We start from the raw sequence: 23041 nt of genomic DNA on the forward strand, positions 1-23041 counted from the left end.
AAGAGAAGTTTCCTTTGCCTGCATGGTACTGTCTTAGTTGTGCTGGGTTACAAAAAATGAACTGGAAGTTGCTCTAGGAAAGCCCTTGAGGCCCCTGTAGTATGGCAGATAGTGTGGTCCTTACAATGCTCTTCCACAGATACTGTACGTTCCAAATCTAGAGCCTCTGATTCCTTGCTCTTCAAATGTGATATGGTGATTTTCACTAAGCAAATGATTTTCACTTTTCAAACTCTTCATGTGTCCTCTTCCACATAACTCCAATGGTGAATCTACCTGGATCTATTCTGTCCACCATCACCATATGCTTGCTGTACCATAGACAAGAATTATGTGCGTAACTGGTTATAGAATGAAGACAATAATATTGTGCTAGGGGTAGAAGTTGAGCTTTGTTTTTATTGTCTACAATTTGAAATTTTACCATAGCACATGAAATCTCTGCACATTTGAAATAATTATCTCATTATTACAATAATAAATCATCAAGTAGTGGGTCCTAGATCCAGTGAACTTGTATAACTGGAATCTCCAGAAACTTCCCAATTGGTTGCAGTTTCCAGATTGTAAAGGTCTATTCCAGACACCTAACTTTCACTTGCCTGGTGGGTGAGCTTTCAACATCCCTGACACTCCAATTGACAGCAATTAGACATAATCAATTTAAAGCAGGGCTCTGGTGTACTAAAGATTCTGCTAAACATATCATGTTACCACAAACACATCATCATGTTTCACAAACTGAAAACAATGTTATCACTCAGTATTCTCTCACAAGTTACACCATTTCTTTTAATATTTTATGCAAGGAGGAAATTATATCATGTATGGATGTGTTCAATATAACATGTTACATTTTCTTTTGTTGAATCAAGGTTTTCAATTTATGTTTTCATTAGAATTACTGAGCTGAGTTATATCTTAAGTATCACATGACAAACAAAACCCACCAATGAAATATCAGGGCATTGCCACAAATACCAAGCCTCTACATGACAACAATTAATGCCATTTTACATTCTTTCTCAAGTAGAAAAGGATACCTCTTTATTTGAACAAACACATCAGCTTTGGTTAGTTGGCAGACTAACTTATAGACACGTTTTAAATACTTTTCAAAAGCTATATAGATAAAAGAACACTAATCTACTGAGAGGAAAGATAGAGGTATAGACTCTGGCTTCAGTTTATATGTGGCTAAAAGTAAGAGTCTGAAAATGTAACAACATCTCTGCTTAACCCACAGCTCACCAGGTGTCTCCAGTCCTGGTATAGAAACACACTAAACTTTATCCTTATAGTGCTAACAGGAGGCATCAGGCAAAAGTCTATAAGCAGGAGTAATAGGCAGGGAGCAAATATGGATGAACTGTTTTCTATTATGGTACTGACTTGTTCAAGTTTTGAAACCATGACCTGGTCCATTAGCACCATGGTTTATTCAACTGAGATAATTATTCAAGCCCCTATAGGATGCTCAAACTGCTCTAGACTGAGAGAAGAGGGGTGATGAGAAGGGAACCGGAGAGAGAGATATCATGAAGAAATTATGCAGTAAAGATATAACCTGCCTGTTAATAACTATATTTAATGTTTGAAGAATCATTTATCTCAGCTATAAAGTAATAACATGTGAATTTTTACAGTATCTGACTAACAATAAATGGAGGACTTCCTGGTATGAAGCAATTTATTATAATGGAAGCACATTGATTATTAAATTATCAGTAAGCTAGAAGAAATTACAAATATTGGTGGGTGGTGCCTACCAAATAAAGATTAGCTAGAGTTAAATTAAATTACTCATAATTGTTTCAGTTCTATCTTTCTCCTGGGAGAATCCCAAATAGGGCAACTTTCTTCATGTACATACACAAAACATCTGCCATCAGGCAGATATACCTTTCCCTCAAAGGTAGATGGCTCACAGCCACTTTCCTATACAATAGTTCTTGAAACATCTGTTCCAATTACAAACTGTAAAAGAAGCCTACAGAGCACTTCTAGGAACAAGGCACTTTGTTGTGAATGTTGGATTTAATAGCATGCACTTGAGAGTATTCATGTGTACATTATGAATACAGTGCAGATACCAGTTCATAGAACATAGCTAATCACACTACAAATCAATCAGCAACAACAGTTTTATTCTTAGAGAGTAATTTATGATATTTTCCCTTAACTAACAAGGCAAGGCTAAGTTCAGCAGTTGGGGGCAGGGGGAAGTAAGTCACCATCAGTTGTTACCTTAGAGCTTAAGAAACTGTTGTCAACAGAATTGCATGTCTACAGTTTGATTCTCTGCATCAATGTAAACTGTTTTTCAGAGGACAAAGCCAGCTCGCAGGTGTGTTTGTTTCTAGGGGAAACCCAGGGTAGAGAACCACTGGGGAGAAACAGGTCCATTTTTCTGGTCAGGCAGCTAAGAAAGTAGGTAGTTACGGTTACAGGTCTCAGGTTAGATGGCTGTGCTCAGTCACTGAGTCAGGGAAGCAGGAGTGTCACTGAGATGCAGAGAGCAGCAGGAACACATCTCCTCCAGGGATGTCAGAACCAGGTCATCAGTGCAGCTTGAAAGTGTCTCTTTTCTGATGACAGAACATTCAAAGGGTCTTACTACATCACCACACAGGGCAGTCCACAAAACCTTGACTGGCATCGTCACCACTACTGAGATTTTTCATTCTCTTCTGGTGTATCTCCTTTATAAGCAGGTAAAAGGCATCTTCCACACCCTATTGGATTTTGGCTGAGGTTTAAATGAATGGAATTCCATAACTCTTGGCTGGCTTGTGGGCTTGCTTTGTGTCAATTGTTCTTTTTTGGCAAGTCACAACTGTTCTCTACCAGCACCATGGGGACATCATCAGAGTCTTTCACGCACTTAATTTGCTCTCTGTAGAGGTTAATATCTGCAAATGATTTGCTATTATTGGTGGCAAATACACAGAGGAACCCTTTGCCTGTCCTCATGTATTGGTAGCTTTTGTTGCTGTAGGCCTCTTTTCCAGCTGTGTCCAGCATACAGATCTCACTCTCAATCACCACTTGTTTTCACTAAGAGTCGTCCTCTATGGTGGGATCATATTGATCCATAGAATGGCTCTGGTTTAGCTGGATAAACAGAGCACTTTTCCCAACACCACCTGCTCCAACTACCACCAGTTTGTACTCAGTCATTTCACAGTAGCAAACCCCTCAAACTCCACAGACCCTGACTCAGGAGGCTTTTGGACTTCAACTTGAAAAGCTGTTGGAGACCCTCAAATCGCCATGAACTGCCCCAACCTGGGAGGGGCCCTTCTGGCCTCAGTTACAATTTCTAAGATCCTAATTTACTGAGCCTTCGGGAAATTTGTATAAATATTCTATTTTAATGCTTTTGCTTGAAGTAAAGACTTTTGCCTATTTTCAGTACTTACAAATGTTTTTCCAGGATGTTTATTATTTCTAAACTATGTGTGAAAACTCATCCCAGAGACCCCTATACCTGGCTGGATTGGTCTGTGACAGAAGACAATACATTGATAAGTTGTTGAGTAATATTTCAGGATGTACAATGTGTGATGTGTAAAATATTAGCATTCTGGAAATGGCTTAAGAAAAATAAGGAAATCTAATAGATTTCTTGTATTGGAGTCTTAACGCACAAGACATGCAACTAAAATGATCTGTAGTATGAGCCAATATTCTGATTTTTATTGGAATTTACATCAATCAAATGCTATTAAAGAGTTTAGATACATGAAGTTACATAGCACAATATGGATGTTTATCCCCGAAAATGACAAAGTTATGTTTTTATTTATTGTTTGGTAGACTTTTCTCTCATATTTCTATGAATTTATGAAAGAGAGAAGACTAATTGTTGAGGTTCTAACATTCTCTCCATTTTGTCTGTTTCAAGGCTTATTACATTAACCTAGTAGTACTCTGGCAGTAAGCTTGGTTCATGGAACAAAATCTTACTATTTTAGTTAGCACAAATCATTATTTCCAAATCAGTTTCCAAATTTCCTAAACTTTTCCTAGTGTTTGCTAGTTTATAAAATTAACATACAGTCCAAATTATTTTCATGTGGGCAAACTCACCAAGAGTGAAATGATTGATTTCTCAGTCCTTTGGACTCAGACCTTTGGAAATGTATGTTTTCATTGGCTCTTAATCAACCCCTGTGACAAAGTCATTTCACCCTAGAAAGGAGTTGTTATCCACACATTGAAAATCTCTAGTATTAAGTTCATGTTACAAGTGCGCAGAAAATTTTAATGCTATCTCATATGTTTCACGAGAGACATTTCCTGGTGAGACACAGCATATATATTCATCAAAGCATCCCAAGTGAAAACTGAAAATAAAATAAAATAAAAAAAGTCAAACTGGCTTAATCAATGAGCTTTTTTGGATATACTTAGGGGACAATGAGGAAGAACTTGTAGACAAGAGCACATGGAACTCATAATCAGATGTTATCCTGAAACTTGAAACCAGCATTTGACAGATAATGAATACTGGATACTCCAAGAAAATCTGTAGGCATCTTTTTTTTTTTTCTTTTTGTTTTTTTTTTTTGTTTGTTTGTTTGTTCATTGTTTTGATACAAGGTTTCTCTGTATAGACCAGGCTATCCTGAAACTCAGAAATCTGCCAGCCTCTGTCCCCAAAGTGATGTAATTAAAGGCATGCACCATCATTGCTACACATTGTAGGCATCTAGATAGGATAAACACAACCTATTTTAGTGGCTCAGTGTATCAAGTCCTCCTTTGTAAGGTTAATTTGTCTGAATTTCTTTTGATGAATTAAATATAAAGAATTCTGTCAGTATTATTAAACAGTTTGAATGGTGTATTACATACCTTAATAAGGTTTCCTTTTGAATTATTTATTTCAGTTGCAAGGAAAGTGTCCAAAAATACTATATTCTTCTGGCTTCCCTACTTGGTTTTATCTTATAGTATTTGAAGGTAAACAAGTAAAACGTTCCTATATTGTCACATTCTCAGAGTATTTTCCCACAAAAATAGTTCACATTAATTAAGTTTTGAACATGGCATGAATGTTTTCCACAAGTTTTGCATACTTATAATAACTCTGTAGCATAGAGCATTATTTGCGAAGATTTCACTCCTGTATAAGTTCTATGATGAATTCTAAGTCTGCCTTTGTCAGTAAAGCATTTGTTACATTCACTGCATTTGTAAGGTTATTCTCTTGTATGAATTTGCTGATGATATTGCAGACTAACTTTGTACTTAAAAGCATTTGTCACCTCCCTTGAATTTTTAAGGTATCTCTTCTGTATGAATTCTCTGATGGAAATCAAGAATGCATTTGTAGGAAAAGCTTTTGTCACATTCACTGCATTTGTAAAGGTTTTCTCCTGTATGACTAAGCTGATAACTTTGAAGATTCTATTTTTGGGTAAAACATTTGTCATTTTCACTGCCTTTGTAAGGTTTCTCTCCTGTATGAATTCGCTGATGATGTCGCATACTATCTTTGTACTTAAAGCCTTTGTCACATTCAGTGCATTTCTAAGGTTTCTCTCCTGTATGAGTTCTATGATGAAGTCTAAGACTGCCTTTGTCAGTAAAACATTTGTCACGTTCACTGCATTTGTCAGGTTATTCTCTTGTATGAATTTGCTGATGATATTGCAGACTAACTTTGTACTTAATGCATTTGTCATATCCCTTGAATTTTTAAGGTATCTCTTCTGTATGGATTCTCTGATGGAAATCAAGAATGCAGTTGTAGGAAAAGCTTTTGTCACATTCACTGCATTTGTAAAAGTTTTCTCCTGTATGACTATGCTGATAACTTTGAAGATTCTATTTTTGGGTAAAGCATTTGCCATTTTCACTGCATTTGTAAGGTTTCTTTCCTGTATGCATTCTCTGATGAATTATAAGTCTGTCTTTTTTATTAAAGCCTTTGTCACAATCACTGCATTTGTAAGGTTTCTCTCCTGTATGAATTCGCTGATGAATTTGAAGATAACATTTTTTGGTAAAGCATTTGTCACATTCACTACATTTGTAAGGTTTCTCTCCTGTATGAATTCGCTGATGATATCGCATACTATCTTTGTACTTAAAGCATTTGTGACATTCACTGCATTTGTAAGGTTTCTCTCCTGTGTGAATTCGCTGATGACTTTGAAGATGGCATTTTTTGGTAAAGCATTTGTCACATTCACTGCATTTGTAAGGTTTCTCTCCTGTGTGAATTCGCTGATGACTTTGAAGATGGCAGTTTTTGGTAAAGCATTTGTCACACTGAATGCATTTGTAAGGTTTCTCTCCTGTATGAGTTCTATGATGAATTCTAAGACTGCCTTTGTCAGTAAAGCATTTGTCACATTCACTGCATTTGTAAGGTTTCTCTCCTGTATGAATTCGCTGATGAATTTGAAGATAACATTTTCTGGTAAAGCATTTGTCACATTCACTGCATTTGTAAGGTTTCTCTCCTGTATGAATTCGCTGATGATATCGCATACTATCTTTGTACTTAAAGCATTGGTCACATTCACTGCATTTGTAAGGTTTCTCTCCTGTATGAATTCGCTGATGATATCGCATACTCTCTTTGTACTTAAAGCATTGGTCACATTCACTGCATTTGTAAGGTTTCTCTCCTGTATGAATTCGCTGATGACTTTGAAGATGGAATTTTTGGGTAAAGCATTTGTCGCATTCACTGCATTTGTAAGGTTTCTCTCCTGTATGAATTAACTGATGATTTTGAAGATGGAATTTTTGGGTAAAGCATTTGTCACATTCACTGCATTTGTATGGTTTCTCTCCTGTATGAATTCGCTGATGACTTTGAAGATGGCCTTTCTGGGTAAAGCATTTGTCACATTCACTGCATTTGTAAGGTTTCTCTCCTGCATGAATTCGCTGATGCCACTGCAGATTACTTTTGCCAGTAAAGCATTTGTCACATTGACTGCATTTGTAAGGTTTCTCTCCTGTATGAATTCGCTGATGAATTCGAAGATGGCATTTTTTGGTAAAGCATTTGTGACATTCACTGCATTTATAAGGTTTCTCTCCTGTATGAATTTGCTGATGAATTCGAAGATGGTATTTTTTGGTAAAGCATTTGTCACATTCACTGCATTTGTAAGGTTTCTCTCCTGTATGCATTCGTTGATGACTTTGAAGATTGCCTTTTTGAGTAAAGTATTTGTCACATTCACTGCATTTGTAAGGTTTCTCTCCTGTGTGAATTCTCTCATGAGTACTAAGATGGGATTTTTGGGTAAAGCATTTGCCACATTCACTGCATTTGTAAGATACTGTTTCTTTATGAATTCTCTGGTGTAAATGAAGCCTGGATTTGTAGTTAAGGCATATTTTACATTCACTGCATTTGTAAAGTTTGTTTCCTGTATTAGTTCTCTGATGAATTCTCAGATGAGGTTTGTCAATAAAGCATTTGTCACATTCATTGTATTTGTGTGGTTTCTCTTCTGTATGAATTCTCTGATGAAGACTAAAATGGCCTTTGTGGGTAAAGCATATTTCATATTCACTACATTTGTAAAGCTTCTTACCATTATTGTTTTGTTTCAGCTTCTGATTATGTTTAGACACAAAAGTCTTATGAAGTTTTGCATTCTTTTCTTTCTTCCCTACGTGCATTCCTTTATTTAGATTAATGGAAAAGCACTCATTTAAACACTTTACATAGTCTTTATATTTGGAAACTTCTCTGGTTTTTCCAGTTTTATATCTTTTCAGGTTTCGGAATTGAAGTGAATCATCTCTGTGGTTAGTTTTAAGAGGTGTGCTTTGGTTGGATTCATTAATCATGTTGCTAAGCTTATTACATTTATAAGACTTCTCTTGTACATCCACATGGCTGTGAACAATGCATTCTGTGTCTTGATTTAAGACCTTCCCATGTTTTCCACATAAGAGATGATTTTCTGAAAAAGGACAAATAGAGATGGCAGGGATTACTATACTGAGGTAAAAGAGATTCAATGATAGCTGTCTGCTGACATTTCATGTTAACTAGACCTTCTCAAGCATTCATGCTCTCAAACAGGTTTTTCTTTTCTCATAGTGATTGCATGGATTCTCAGAAAACACTCAATAATGATCTACATCAACTGACAGGAAATGATAATACCCTGATAAATCTTCTTTTAAATACTGCACTTTGCAGAAGCTAGGATAAGTAAGTGTTTGATCAGTACAGAACTTTCATAAAGTAGATCTCTGAAAAATGTATGTTTAAATTTCTTATTCAAATTTGATTCATGGTGACACTGTATAGCTTAGACAGGTTGAAATTAATGATATAAAATGAATCCTTTGTATATGCATGTTTCATTAAGCAAATTTCTAGGATAAAGATTCTGTTCTATCAGTCAAAAACACATAGACCACATGTCAAAGTGTAAATAAATAAGTAACACCAAAATTCTTGTGGGGGGAGGTGGGACCACCTCTATATCTACATAAAACTTTAGCATTGTTTAAAAAAAAACCTAAATGAGTAAATCACCAACTTGTCTGGGGACACAGTCGTCTTGAAGCTGCTGGGAGGTCTGATACATGCAGGACAACTTGTAAGGAATCTTCTCTAGGAGTTAAACACACTGGGAATCCCAAGGAGCCAGGTGCTCTCTGGACCTATCCACCCCCAAAATTTACTCATTCCAAATTACAGTCCCCTTTAGCCTGCAACTTCTGCCTGAGCAGAACACCACATTGCCTGAACCTTTGAAAACACCGCAGTCTCAAGGAATCCAGGAAATACACTGCACACAGGACAACTGCTCTGGATCATGTAGGGCAACAGACCCCCAAAGACTGAAGACATCCCAGGAAAAGAGCAACAAAAAATGCAACAACTTGACAGCTCCTTTGAACATCCAATAGTTTGAAGGCATCCCAGAAATTATGCTGCCACGAGGGCAACAAATCACCACCTTGTCTGCCCCATATAGGTTTCCTATAGCCAGGGCAAAAGGACTACCAAGAGAGTGGCAAAAACTCAGAGTGACAAAAGAGGAAGGCAAGAGAGACACTCAGACCACCTAGCACCAGGGATAACCAAATGGTGACAGGAGTGTGGAAAAGCATATGCAATGGAAGACAATACACTTTGCCATCATCAGAACCTACTTTACCCACCACAGCAAGCCCTGGCACAACAACACACCTTAAAATAAGGAAGCTGACCTAAAATACTATCCCATGAAGATAATAGAGTCCTTTAATGAGGATATAATAACTAAATGAAAAAAAATACAGGAAAATGTGAGTAAATAAGTAGAAGACATTTAAAAGGAAACAAATAAAACCCTTAAAGAAATATAGGAAAGCACAATCAAATATGTGAAGGAATAGAACAGCAATCCAAGACCTGAAAATGGATATGGAAACAATAAAGAAGACACAAATACAGGCAAACCTTGAAATGGAAAACCTAGGAAAGAGTTCATGAATTACAGACATAAGCACAACCAACATAATATAAAAGATAGAACAGAGAATCTCAGGTGTAAAGCATACCATAGATGAGATTGGCCAGAACAGTCAAAGAAAATTCAAAACCTAAAAATTTCATAACCCAAAATATCCAGGAAACCAATACACAATGAAAAGACAAAATCTAAGAATAATAGGAATAAACCAGATAGACAATTCCCAGCTCAATTCCAATACTAATTGAAATTCAAACAATATCTATAAACCAATGCAGCCTTACAAGAGTATTCTGGAAGGAAAATTCCAACAAAAGGAGGGTAATTATACCACAGAAAAAACAAGATATTAATCATCTCACAAGAAAGCCAAAAGAAGAGAGCCACAAGAACATAAAGGTACCTACAAAAGGAAACATGACAGGAATCAACAGTCATGTGTCTTGACTATCTCTCAATATAAATGAACCCAATTACCCTATAAAAAGACATAAGGTAACAGACTGGGTATACAAACAGGATCCAGAATTTTGCTTCATACAAAAAACACACTTTAATAAAAAAGACAGACATTATCTCAAAGAAAAATGGGGAAAAAGTCTTCTAAGCAAATGCTCCCAAAAAACAAGCAGAGTTGTCATCCTAATATTCAATAAAAAAGACTTTTAACCAAAAGTCTTCAAGCAAGATGAGGACAGATACTTCATGTTCATCAAAGGAAAAATCCAACAAAAGTTTCAATTCAGAACACCTATGCCTCAAATACAAGGGCACTCACATTAATAAAAAATTTTTACTAAAGCTCAAAATACACATTGAACACCACACAATAACAGGGGGAGACTTCAACATCCAATTTTCACTAATGGACAGGTCAATAAAACAAAATCTAAACAGAGACAGAATGAAATTAATAGATGTTACAAACCAAACTGATTTAGCAGAAATCTACAGAACATTTCTGTCTCTTCCCCTACAACTTTAAGCTGGCTGGCAACCCCCACTCTCCCGATGGGCTACCTCTGGCCTATTCAAGCTGTGGCATTCCTGGCCTACAGCCTCCACCCTTCCTCAGGTGTTATCTCCAGCCTATTCAAGATAACAATACAGCCGATTTCACCTCAGAGCAGCTCCACCCAGAGACTAACAGAAAACTGCGTGACTAAGCAGACAACCGCCGAGAAGAAGATCCAAGAACTCTCGGCCATTTGGGGGGCAGGGTGGTTTTTCCTAAGATTATAAATATTGGCTTATTGTAGTAAAGTCGGTCTCTATGGGCAACTGTCCTCTTGACTCATTTCTCTTTCGCCCCCTTCCCGTTAACCTCAGAATTTTCTTCCAGGTAACCCAGTTCGTATGTGGCCGCTGGCGGACTACACATTTCACCCTAAAATAAAATATACCTCCTTCTTACCACCTCATGGTACCTTATTCAAAACTGATCACATAAACAAGACTCAACTGATACAAGCAGATTGAAATAATCCCATGAATCCTATCAGATCACCACAGAGTAAGGTTGTTCTTTCTTATCCTCTGAGCCCTCGCTTCAGACCAAGGAAGTCTTTAATAACAACACAAACAACAGAAAACTCACATAACCTTGAAAACTGAATAAACCTTAAATAACTCTCTACTCAACGATAAATTGGTCAGGGAAGAAATAATGAAAGAAATTAAATACTTTCTGGAATTCAATGAAAATGAAGACACTCCATACCGTAACTAATGGAACATTGAGTGCCCTGGCAAAGCCATTGGAGGGACCCTACATTAGCAACTCAACAGCACATCTCAGAACTCTAGAATAAAAAGATGCAAACATACCCAAGACGATTAGATGACAGCAAATAGTCAAACTCAGAGCTGAAATGAACCAAATAGAAAGCAAACTCAAAATAGAAACAAAAAGAACTATACAAAAGAAAAATCAAGAAAACCAAAATATGTTTTGTTTTGTTTTCAAAAATCACTAAGATAGATAAACTCCTACCCAAATATACTAAAGGGCCCAGAGAAAGTATCCAAACTGAGAAAATCAGAAATGAAAAGAGACACATAACACCACACTGGAAGAAATTAAAAAAATCATCAGATCCTATATGTAGATGAAATGGATGGTTTTCTAGACAGATACCACATGATATCATAGTATACATGAACTACCACAATAACTCTAGTAGACTTCTTCTATAGATAATAACCAACATTTAAAAGTTACCTAGATATAAAATTAACTCAAATAAATCAGTAATCTTCCTTTATAAGAAGGATGAATGGGATAAGAAAGGAATTTGAGAAACAACACCTTTCAAAGTAGTCACAAATGATATAAAAAGAAAAATTGTGTGGTAACCTCTAACCAAACAAGTAAAATATCTGTATTACAAGAACTTCAAGTCTCTCAAAGAAATTGAATAAGACCTCAGAAAATAGAGAGATCTACTACGCTCATGAAATGGTAGAAGAGAGTAAAAATGGCAACCCTACCAAAAGCAATCTACAGATTTAATGCATTTACCATCAAAATCCCAACAAAATTCTTCAAAGATACAGAAAAAAATTCTCAAATTCATTTGAAAAGTAATAAAATCCAGAGTAGCTAAAACATGTGAAATCACCATCCTAGACCTCAAGCTACACTGCACAGCAATAGTGATTAAAACAACATGGTATTGGTACAGAGACAGATTGTTTGATAAATGGATAAGAAGTATAGATCCAGAAATAAAACCTCATACTTATGGACACTTGATGTTTGACAAAGAGGCCAAAATATACAAGAGAAAAAAGGAAGCATCTTCAATAAATGGTGCTGGTCTAACTGGCACTCTGTATGTAGAAAAAGGAAAATAAATACATATCTATCACCACGAACAAAGCTCAAGTCCAAGTAGATCAAGGATTTTAACATAAAACCAGATACACTGAATATAATAAGAGATAAATTTGGAAAGAGCCTCAAACTCTCTGGAACAGGAGGAAAATTACTAAACAGAATACCAATGGTTCAGGCTCCAAGATCGATAATCAATAAATGTGACCTCATGAAACTGGACAGCTTTTTTTAAGTCAAAAAGACAAACCAGCAACATACAGGTTGGGAAAAAATATTCTTTAATCCCATGTCCAACAGAGGGCTGAAACCCAAAATAAAAAAAGAATGTAAGAAGATAACCATAAAGACACACAACAACCCAAACAAAAAATGGGTATAGAACTAAATAGAGAATTCAAAAGAAAGGAATGTCAAATGGCTGAAAAGCACTTAAAGAAATCTTGAAAGTACTTAGTGAACAAAGAAATGGAAACTAAAACAACCCAGAGATTCCACATTACACCAATCAGAATGTTTAATATTAAAACCTCAAGTGGGTTTTGTCTCTTCATGTTGAAAAGAGTTGCTTACTGAATACATTGTTCTCTTTCTACTGAACTGGAAGTACTACATTTTGTGGTTTAAAGAGATTTGCTTAATTGGACACAAGTGTTTTGATAATAAAACCAATATTAAGGCTGAAAACTCATAAAGAGTTTAATATAATAGTAAAATTAAGTGCTGAAATTATTATTATGTGTATAGAAATATAATTTCTTATTTTGAATATTTTTTGAACTTAGAAGGTTTCAATTAAAGCAATATAAGAGGTATTGCTTAATATTTCAGAGAGTTTACATAAACAGAATGTAAAAAAATTCAAATAATGATTCAGGTCTTCAACAAGTATAGACATACCCACAAACAATAGATTGTTGTAATTCTCCAACATCACATCCATGTACAATGCCCGCTGAGCAAAACTGAGACATTCCCATTCCTCCAGTGAGAAGTCCAGAGCCACATCCTTGAAGGTTATTGGACCCTGAAATGGAAAAGTAGTTATTTGTGCCTGGACAAAATTGCTTTCCAGTGTTAATAAAAAGCCATTAAGAATAGAAGACACTTTCTGATACAGATAAGGAAAGGAAAATATTGAAGGCCAAATGTTTTATAAAAGTTTCATGGAGATGTGTCTGAAGTTATGAATTTCTGCTCTTCCATAGAAAATCTATACAATGACTTACTACAATGCTTTTATTTATTAAGGCTCTCACCTTCATGAATTTTCTGGACCCTTAGGAGCAAATGAAAGATTTGCCACAAGCACTACATTCAAGATTTATGTGTGCAGTTGGGATTGTATAATATCTTTTAAAGTCCTCTATTATGAAATTTGTTTCCCAGAAACCTCATGACACTGCACAATGGATTTTTAAACACAGTTCATTAAAATCCAATGATCTTTGCTGAACACCACAGGCAAAAAGATTATACAGCACATATGCATAATTTTAGGCAAATGTAACCAACATACATTATGCAAAAAAGGATGTTTACTCTAAAATATTTACTTTATTAAATAGACATAGAGTTCTTTGCATTTATATCTCTGAGAATGTATAATTACCTTAAAAACCTCAAACATTTACAGAATATACCATGTAATGTAATGTACTTTTATGAAACATACATTGATATTAAATGTAATACAAGTGTTCACAGATGGTCATGTAATAATGAAAAAAATATGTGTCCTATTCTACAATGTCCACCCATATATGGACACTAGTTCAATCCTGTGTAAAGCTGCGTCTCACATGACTGTATAGTAACATCTATTTGACATTTTGAGGAATAGGTAAAAGTCTACAAACTTTGTATAAAAAAAATAAAACAGGTAGAATACAAAATAGAAAACTAATGGATGGAATAAATATCCAAGTTTGTTTCCTTAAACAGAAAAAAAGCCCTACAAAGTCAGGACATATATGAAAGATTCAAAATGACAAATAGAATCAAATACTTAGGGAAATTATTTGATGAAAGTACACTCATGACCAAGAATTAGAAACATTAGATTTAGATTAGAATTAGAAAATTAGATGGCTCACCATTTGAGAGTACTGACTGCTCTTCCAGAGAACCTGAGTTAAATTCCCAGCAATCAAAAAGTGGCTCACAACTATCTTTATTGGAAATTTGATGCCCTCTTCTAGTGTGTCTGAAGATGAGTGTACTCATATATGAAATCAACAAATAAATCTTGTAAAAGAAGAATTAGAAAGACCACTATTAGAGAGGTTTACATTATTTAATGGTAAATCAACGCTGGCAATGGCCTTTCACACCAGAATACTTAGGTATATAAGTGTTTGTAAATAAATGGCATGTGCCACAATGCATTTTGATGAAGTAGAGTCATTTCCTTTGATTAAATCTTGTTTTAAATTGAGAGAGAACCATGCTAATACTTCATTAACATGGAATACTTTATTCCTTATAAGGACCGACTCAATGGAACATTTCAATCTCGTTATATAATGCTATTTTCATTCTTTGGAATATGACCTCATTTGTGTATCAAAATAGTACCTTGCATAGATAAGTATTACTTTCAAGATTTCCTTTCTTTTTCAAAAAGAATATTGCAGGATAAACATTCTGTCTGTTACAAATGGGCATCAGAAATGTAATACTGGGGCCTGAAGAAATGCCTAAGAGGCAAATGCACTTGCTGTGACTTCAGTCTCAAGGGTTTGATGCTGAACCCAGGGAACTAGGCCCAAAATGTATCATTCACTGTACATAAAAACATGCAGATGCTCAATTATATACATAATAATATGTTGAAAAAATAAAAACATCAGCACAACCCTTCAGTTTTACTGATGTAACACATCATTTCAGGGAAGAAGAAACACAGTAGATGAACAATTCTTTTTTCAAAATAAGAAAAGGGAACAAAATTGGAAAAGAAATAACAAGGAAATACTCACAAGGAACAAGCTGGAGTAGCCATTCAAATATCGAAGAAAATTGACTTTCAACCAAAAGTGATTAAAAAGGATGAGGAAGGACAACACTGCTTTCACCTCAAAGGCAAAATCTACCACGATAAACTCTACATTGTGGACATATATGTTCCATATGCAAGGAACATCATGTTTGTAAACAAAATTTTACTAAAGATCCAGGCACACATTGAACATGACACAATAGTAGTAGGAGATTTCAACAGCACACTCTTACCAATAGACAAATCATGGAAACAAAAACTAAACAGAGACATAGTGAAACTAACAGAAGTTATGAACCAAACAGATTTAATATGTGAAATAAATGGACTTAATTTACAGAGCATGTCACCATAAAATGAATATATATATGTATATATATACATATATATATATATATGTTCTTCTTAGCACATCATTGTATGTTCCACAAAACTAACCATATAATTGGACAGAAAACAAGTGTCAACTGATACACGAAGATTGCAATAATCTCATGCATCCTATTATATCACCACAGACTAAGAATTGTATTCAATAACCACAAAAACAACAGAAAGCCCACATAAACACGGAAGCTAAAAACTCACTACTCAATAATAACTTGGTTAGGGGAGAAATATAGAAACACATTAAAGTTTTAGAACTTAACAAAAATGAATGAATAACATACCCAAACTTATTGGACACAATGACAGGAGGAAAATTCATGGCTCTGAGTACATCCATAAAGAAATTGAGAGATCATATACTACCAACTTAACAGCATATCTGACAGCTCTAGAAGAAAAAGAAGCAAACACACCCAAGAGGAACAGAAGGCAGGAAACAATCAAAATCAAAGATGAAGTCACCCAAGCAGCAACAAAGAAAACTGGATAAATAATAATAATAATAATAATAAATAATAATAAAAAGGAGCTGGTTCTTGGAGAAAAATCAGCAAGACTAAACAAAGGGCACAGAGACCATACGCAAATTAACAAAATCAGAAATGAACTGAGAAAATTCAAAAAACCATGAGATACTAAACAAAATCCTATATTCACCATAAATGGAAAATTTAGATGAACTAGGTGATTTTCTAGCCAGTTGCCAGGTAGCAAAGTTAAACCTGGATCACATAAACTACTGAAACAGACCCATAGCCCCAAAAGAAATAGAAGCAGTCAGTAAGAGTCTGCCAACACAGACACACACACACACAAACACACACACACACAGCCCAGGTTGAGAAGGGTTTAATACAGAAGTCTATCAGACATTCAAAGACAACCTAATACCAATACTTTTCAAATTAGTCCACAAAATAGAATCAGAAGGAACACTACCTAATTTCTTCTATGAAGCCACAGTTACATTGATGCATAAACATTCAAAGACCCAACAAAGAAAGAGAACTTCAGACCAATTTCCCATATGAATATCAAAGCAAAATACTTAATAAAATTCTAGCAAACACAATCCAAGAACCCATCAAAATGATCATTCACCATGATCAAGTAGGCTTCATCCCAGGGATTCAGGCATGGATCAATATACAGAAATTCATGAACATAATACACTGTATCAAATCTCAAAGAAAGAAAACAAATGATCACCTCATTCAATGCTTAAAACGTCTTTGACACATTCAAGACCCCTACTTGTTATAAACCTCAGAAAGATCAGTAATTCAATGCACATAACAAAACATAACACAAGCAAACCAATTTACAGCAAACTAATAGCCAAAATCAAACTAAATGGAGAGAAACATAAAGCACTGTGAATAATGTCAGGGACTAGACAAGGCTAGTGAACAATATCAGAAAACAGGATAGATATAACATTAACTCAAACAAATCAAAAGCCTTCCTCTCAAAGTATAAATGGGCTGAGAACAAAATTAGTGAAACAACACCCTTCACAATACTCACAAGTAATTAAAGATATCTGCTGTGACTCTAACCAAGTAAGTGAACGATCTGTTTGAAAAGAACTTCAAGTGACTGAAGAAAGAATTCAAAGAAGACATCAGAAGTTGGAAAGATCTCCCATGCTCATACATCCGTAGGGTTAACAGGAAAAATGTCCATTTTTCTGAAAGCAATATGCAAAATCAATGCAATACCCATCAACATTCTAATAAAATTCTTCACAGAGATAGAGTCATTCCCAAGTTGATCTGGAATAACAAAAAATCCAGGATAGCAAAAAATAATCTCTATAATATGAGAATTTCATTGAGAATCACATCCCTGACCTCAAAATGTAGTACAAAGCAACAGTGATAAAAACCACATGGAACTGGTACAAAGCCAGGCAGACAGGAAAATGGAATATAACTGAAGACCCAGAAATAAACTCACACACCAAAAGACAAAGGGAAATAACTAGTTCTGTGTTGTGAACTTGTCATAGATCATGACACTGGGCAGGGTCTCTTCTGAGACAAACAGATTTCAGGTAAAATGTACCCATGATATTTTAACACATAAAATGCCCCCTCCACCCCAAAAAAAGATACAGTCCACAGAACCCAAAAAGGCCAACAAGCTGAAGGGCCCAAGTGAGGACTCCTCAGTCTCACTTTGGAGGGAGAGGAAAGCAATCACAGGTAAGGAGGGAGGGACCTGGGAGTGAAAGTGGACAGGGGAGGGGGCATTTTATCTGGTATTGGGTGAAGGAAAAGGAGTGAAGTCCTGAGGGCAGCAGAAAGAAAGGAAACATGAAACCTCAGGAGGTAGGAGGTTGCAGGACCCTCCAGAATGCACCAGAGACCTGGGGGTGGGGGGTGAGAGACTCTCAGGACTCAAAGGGAGAGACCTTAGATTTAATACATCACAGTAGGGAGAGAGAACTTATAGAGCCTACCTCCAGCAGGAAAACAGGGCATCAAGTAAGGGAGGAGGCAGACATCCCACAGTCAAAACTCTGATCCATATTTGTTCCTGTCTGAAAGAACTGCAGGGTTGGAAATGGAGAGGAGGCTGAGCAAAAGAAGGTACAGCAACAGGCCCAAAGTGGGATTCAGCTCCAGAGGGGCTCCCAAGGCTTGACACTGTTACTGAGGCTTTGGAGTGCTCACAAAAAAAAAAAAAAAAAACTGTCATGTCTGCACTTCAGAAAACCCAAGAAGCAGCTGAAAGAGTCAGATGCAGATATTTGCACCCAACCAATGGACAGAAGCTACTGACCTCTCTGGTTGATTTAGGGAAAGGCAAGAAGAAGCTGAGGAGGAGGGCAATCCTGTAGGAGAACTAGCAGTCTCAATTAACCTGGACCCTCAGATCCTCAGATCTCACAGATCCTAGAAGATCAACCATGCAGCATACCAGCTGGTATGAGACTTCCAACAAATATACAGTAGAGGACAGCTGGGTCTGGGATCAGTCAGAGAAGATGCACCTGATCCTCAAGAGACTAGAGGCTCCAGGGATTTTAGAGGTCTGGTTGAGTGGGGGGATGGGTGAGAGGGTAGGAAAATCCTGGTAGAAACAGGGAGGTGGGGAGGAGACATGCAATATGGAACAGTCAGAGGTTGGATGGGAGGGGGTAAAATCTGGAGTGTAAAAATATAAATAAATAAATAAATTATTTAACTAGTCATTTAATTAGAAAAAGAAAAAAAAGTTGTAAAATAAAAAAAAAAAAAAAAAGAAACTGCAATCTGCGCCTGTTCACAAACAATCCGTGGCAAAAGAAAGACAAATATTTCTCCCATAATCTGTGTATCCAGGTAAATAATATTTTTACTATTAGGGTTCCAGACAGTGGGCTCTTATAATTTCATCCTTCTACAAATTGTTCTCTTCCATATAATGCTCAGTGGCATCAATCTCCACATATTTGTATATCCACAATCACAAGTGTTTGTCTGGAACCCTGACATATCTGAAATGCAACTTATATGACACATGAGACTTTCCTTCCATAGTAAAATAAGGGTACCCAAATTCATCTAATGTACAAGTTACCCAGCAATAGAGTTTTTAAGAATCATTTACAATAGATTATCTTTGAGACCTGCAGGTATTCAGTCCATGGAAAATGGATGTCCTCACAGTCGATAATCCAGTGAAAATATAATGGTGTCATATAAGTGAAAGGTCTAAACATTGAATTATCATTATTCCATAAGAAAATGAAGATCACAGGACGTAGGCCTTTAGATAACATTACCACATATAGATACTAAAACTTTTGAATGGTTTGAATGATAAAGAGATTTCTGATAGAAATTTATACAGCACACTGACCTGCGGAGTGTTCACCAGAGAAGCACCCATTCTTTTCATGGTTCTTCTCCCAATTTCAAATATTGGAACTCTTCTTGAAATTTCACAACACAGTTTGAAAAACACAAAGATGAAATTAATACAACTACATTATGGACAATGCTAAACCACATAAAAATACATTAAAAGCAATATAATACCAGGAATCTTGTATTTTTCCAATTTACTACTACTTTCAATATGGCTGTGTTTTCTAACTCCCATGCATACCATTGTATGCATTGATCTAGATCCCTTGACATGTATGTGAATGCATTAATATGTGAAATATTACAATTAAAGCCAGAAGTGTCTTTAAATAAAATTCAATTCTGTTAAAACTTTATGCCAGCTGTTCTCTACTTTTCTAATGGTGTGGTAAACTTTTGTTACAGTTCCAGGAGCTCATCTACAAGTTTCAGACCCACATGCAGATTGATATGAGGGTGGTGTATCAGTTACTAAGACCATAAGAAATATGTGCTTAATGGTGGTTAGCCTTTGACTTCCCTTGTCAAAGTGTCAAATGACCACAAAGAAGTTACAATTCAGGAGTTTAGAACATGGATTCTAGGCAACGTGAAAACAATATCAAGGAGGAGGCATGGTAGAAACTCACTGAGAGCTGCCAGGGATAATATGTATACACAGTCATGAAATGAACTATTTTAGGGTATGCCCTTGGAATGATTCACTCGTTATATCAAATCTGGTAAAATACTATCACTGTTGGAATACCTTCCTGAACATGCATATATCTGAATCATGGCATAGTTCCAGGCTGATCTCAGGTTCCCTATCAGTAATGAATATGAATACAGTGAGTGAGACTCTTGGAGCCTTGCTGCTACGGATTTAATCTCTGGCCATCACTCTCATAGGTTCACATGAGAGAAAGAATGTGTGATATGGGTCTCCTGGCATATGTATCAAAATATATACATACACATATATGCACACAAATACATATACATACATATGCTTATGAATGTATAAAAACAAAAGACCTCATTCTGAATGTTGAGATACTATTACTAAGGAAAGTTGTCATGACCATGGAATCAGCAAATATTCAGTGCTTATTATGTGTATCATTGACCTTATATTTCTCTCATGTCAACTCATTCTCTTAGCCTTTAACAGATATATGAATGGTCTCTTTCAATGCCCCTGCCTCAGAAGTTTAGATTGGTAAAAGGAAGTTGATGAAGTACCAAGGATTGTCCTATAAAATTAATTCCTAGGAACAATAAACAAGTAAGCTTTCTATGCCATAATTCCAGGCCAAGGAAAAAGCAAGCGAGAAAGCCAGGCCCTCAGTGTTCCTTTTAACACTGTTGGAGGAATAAACATATGCAGCACCAAATTCACAATTTCCTCCCGAAAAATCCCATTATAAACTTGCACAGCAAATAGTAGAGAATACAGAAAGGTGAATGTGGTACAGTCATCACACAAAGCTGACTTTACCTGCATTCACAAGCAACTGACCATAAAAATATACACACAGAAAATAACAACAGTACAGTGCACCAGTGTAAACTGAAAAAAGAGTCTCTCTAATAGATTCAGAAAGTAAACTGAACTTGATTTCATGCAAGAGATTCAAAACTATTTCAACAAGCACAAAGCAAACAAAACCAAGGCACAGACTATGTACAATCAGTGATAAAAGACTCACAACCATGTCAATATATCTATGAAAGGCCTACAGCAAAATATTACAGTGGATCACTATGAAGGGTCTGAAGAATGTGAAAGAGAAGGAAAATCACTGAATCTAATGAAGATAATAGTGAACATCCCAAACCTATCACTACACAAGCTGAAGACAGCTGTCATTAATCCACTCTACTCAGAAGACAGACAAGGATGTGCAAAGTCTCCACACTAACTTATCACAGTGCAGCAGTGCTTACAAAAAGAAAGTAAGATTTAGAATATTTTCAATGTTCTCCTAAATATATGATGAATGCAAATTTTCTCAAATTACAAGAAACACAATTCTTCAACTCAAGAGGTATAAATATCCCAAGAGAATAACCCAATCTGATAATACTCTAAATATGTTATAAAATACAAGAAAATATCATTTGGTTTTATACATTCACAAAGAATAATCTGAGAAGTCATAAGACAACTCAGTGTCTAAAAAGATCTTGGACATCCTAGTTTAGAACACAAAGTTCTATAAAACGGCTCTGTAGTTTGATGGGTGTAAGGAGTCATTAATGGCCCTCCCTGGATGCTGACCCTTGTGCTGTTTTACCAACCCATCTGACAATGTATGTCTGCCACTGTAGTAGTGACAAGTAGGTAACAGAAACTTTACTGGTTTGAACTGAGGTCAGCCTACAAAGGAAATACAGACATGGCACTGGAAGCTGGTCAAAACTCACTCTAAAAATCACAGACCCAAAAGTGAATTTATCACTGACATACTGCTATATGTAGAAATACTGGACATGCATTTAATTTGTTGGTGCATTCAGCCTAAGTTAGACAAACATAGTTTGTAAAAGGAAAACTGCCAATTGAGAGAGTGTTGAGTAAAAAGCCAGCAGTGGGGGAACAGGAAAAGATCTAAAAGATGGAGGAAACCTTTACTGTCATTTACCATGAAACATGGAATTATAATATGATAGTGTGAATACCCAGCCAAAACCTGCCTTAGAACATATATGAAACATAAGGATATAATGAGGAATGACAAGGGATAGGAAAGAGAATGAAGAGATGGTAATCGTGTAAGCACTCTGGGGAACTTCTTGCCCAAAGGCCACTCAACTGAAAATGCAAGAACTAGGGATTTAGACAGCACAGATTAAAGTAAATTCTAGGAGCTTTGTAGTATCTAAAATAGCAAGGAAACCAGATAATGCAAATACTGTCCCAGAATGTTTCTCTGTAACTATTATAACAAATGTAATTTGTGTGGAAAACATGAAGACAATCCTTAATTCATGTGATAGAAAATTTACTGACAAAAAGAATTTCTTTAAAACAGAAATTGAAGATGCTGGGAAAAATATAATGCTGTCACAAATTTACAATATGTAAATCGTGATGCCTTGGGCATTTGTAGACAGCATCAAGTGGGCAATAATAAGTGTTCATAGGAATGAACATGAATTTTTAGGGAGTAATCAGGACATTGTTTTCAAAACATGTCACTTTATAATTCTTGCCTGTGACATATAGGCTGAGTATTGTTGGCATTTCTACCAGCAATATACCAGAATTTCTGCTCTAGTGACAGAAGTAGAGCTTTAAACTCAAAACTAGTAAATACATAAAATGAATGTATATTGTGAAATTATTTTTTCTATGTATATAACAAGGAAAGTACATCTTCTATTTCATGGAGACTAAACAAGAGCTCCTTCTAGACTGGGAAGAATAACCCATGGTTGTACATATGTCCATCATGAAGGCAATATGAACACTAAGACTATAAATCTTGGAACTGACATTTCCTCAAATATACACCTGAAT

General features: G+C 35.8%; 1 protein-coding gene and 1 pseudogene across 15 annotated transcripts in view; both read right to left on the minus strand.

Moving 5' to 3' along the window:
• Positions 1 to 1054: 1054 nt before the first annotated feature.
• On the minus strand, positions 1055 to 3180 carry LOC127681644 (GTPase NRas-like; annotated as a pseudogene).
• Positions 3181 to 5826: 2646 nt separating this feature from the next.
• Positions 5827 to 23041, minus strand: part of LOC127681612 (zinc finger protein 420-like) — a 662660-nt gene continuing 645445 nt past the window's right edge. For 12 of the 15 annotated variants that reach the window (XM_052178068.1, XM_052178066.1, XM_052178072.1 and 9 more), the window contains 3 exons: positions 19529 to 19601; positions 13189 to 13315; positions 5827 to 7943 (listed from right to left, as the gene is read on the minus strand). In XM_052178068.1, coding sequence (XP_052034028.1) covers positions 5836 to 7943; positions 13189 to 13315; positions 19529 to 19601 — 2308 coding nt within the window. In that variant the 3' untranslated portion in view covers positions 5827 to 5835. Of the gene's footprint in view, positions 7944 to 13188; positions 13316 to 17206; positions 17333 to 19528; positions 19602 to 23041 lie in introns of those variants that run through there. The other 3 variants (XM_052178078.1, XM_052178079.1, XM_052178080.1) reach the window with 3 other exon arrangements.

This window comes from Apodemus sylvaticus, chromosome 3 (genome assembly GCF_947179515.1).
Source record: "Apodemus sylvaticus chromosome 3, mApoSyl1.1, whole genome shotgun sequence".
NCBI lineage: Eukaryota > Metazoa > Chordata > Mammalia > Rodentia > Muridae > Apodemus > Apodemus sylvaticus.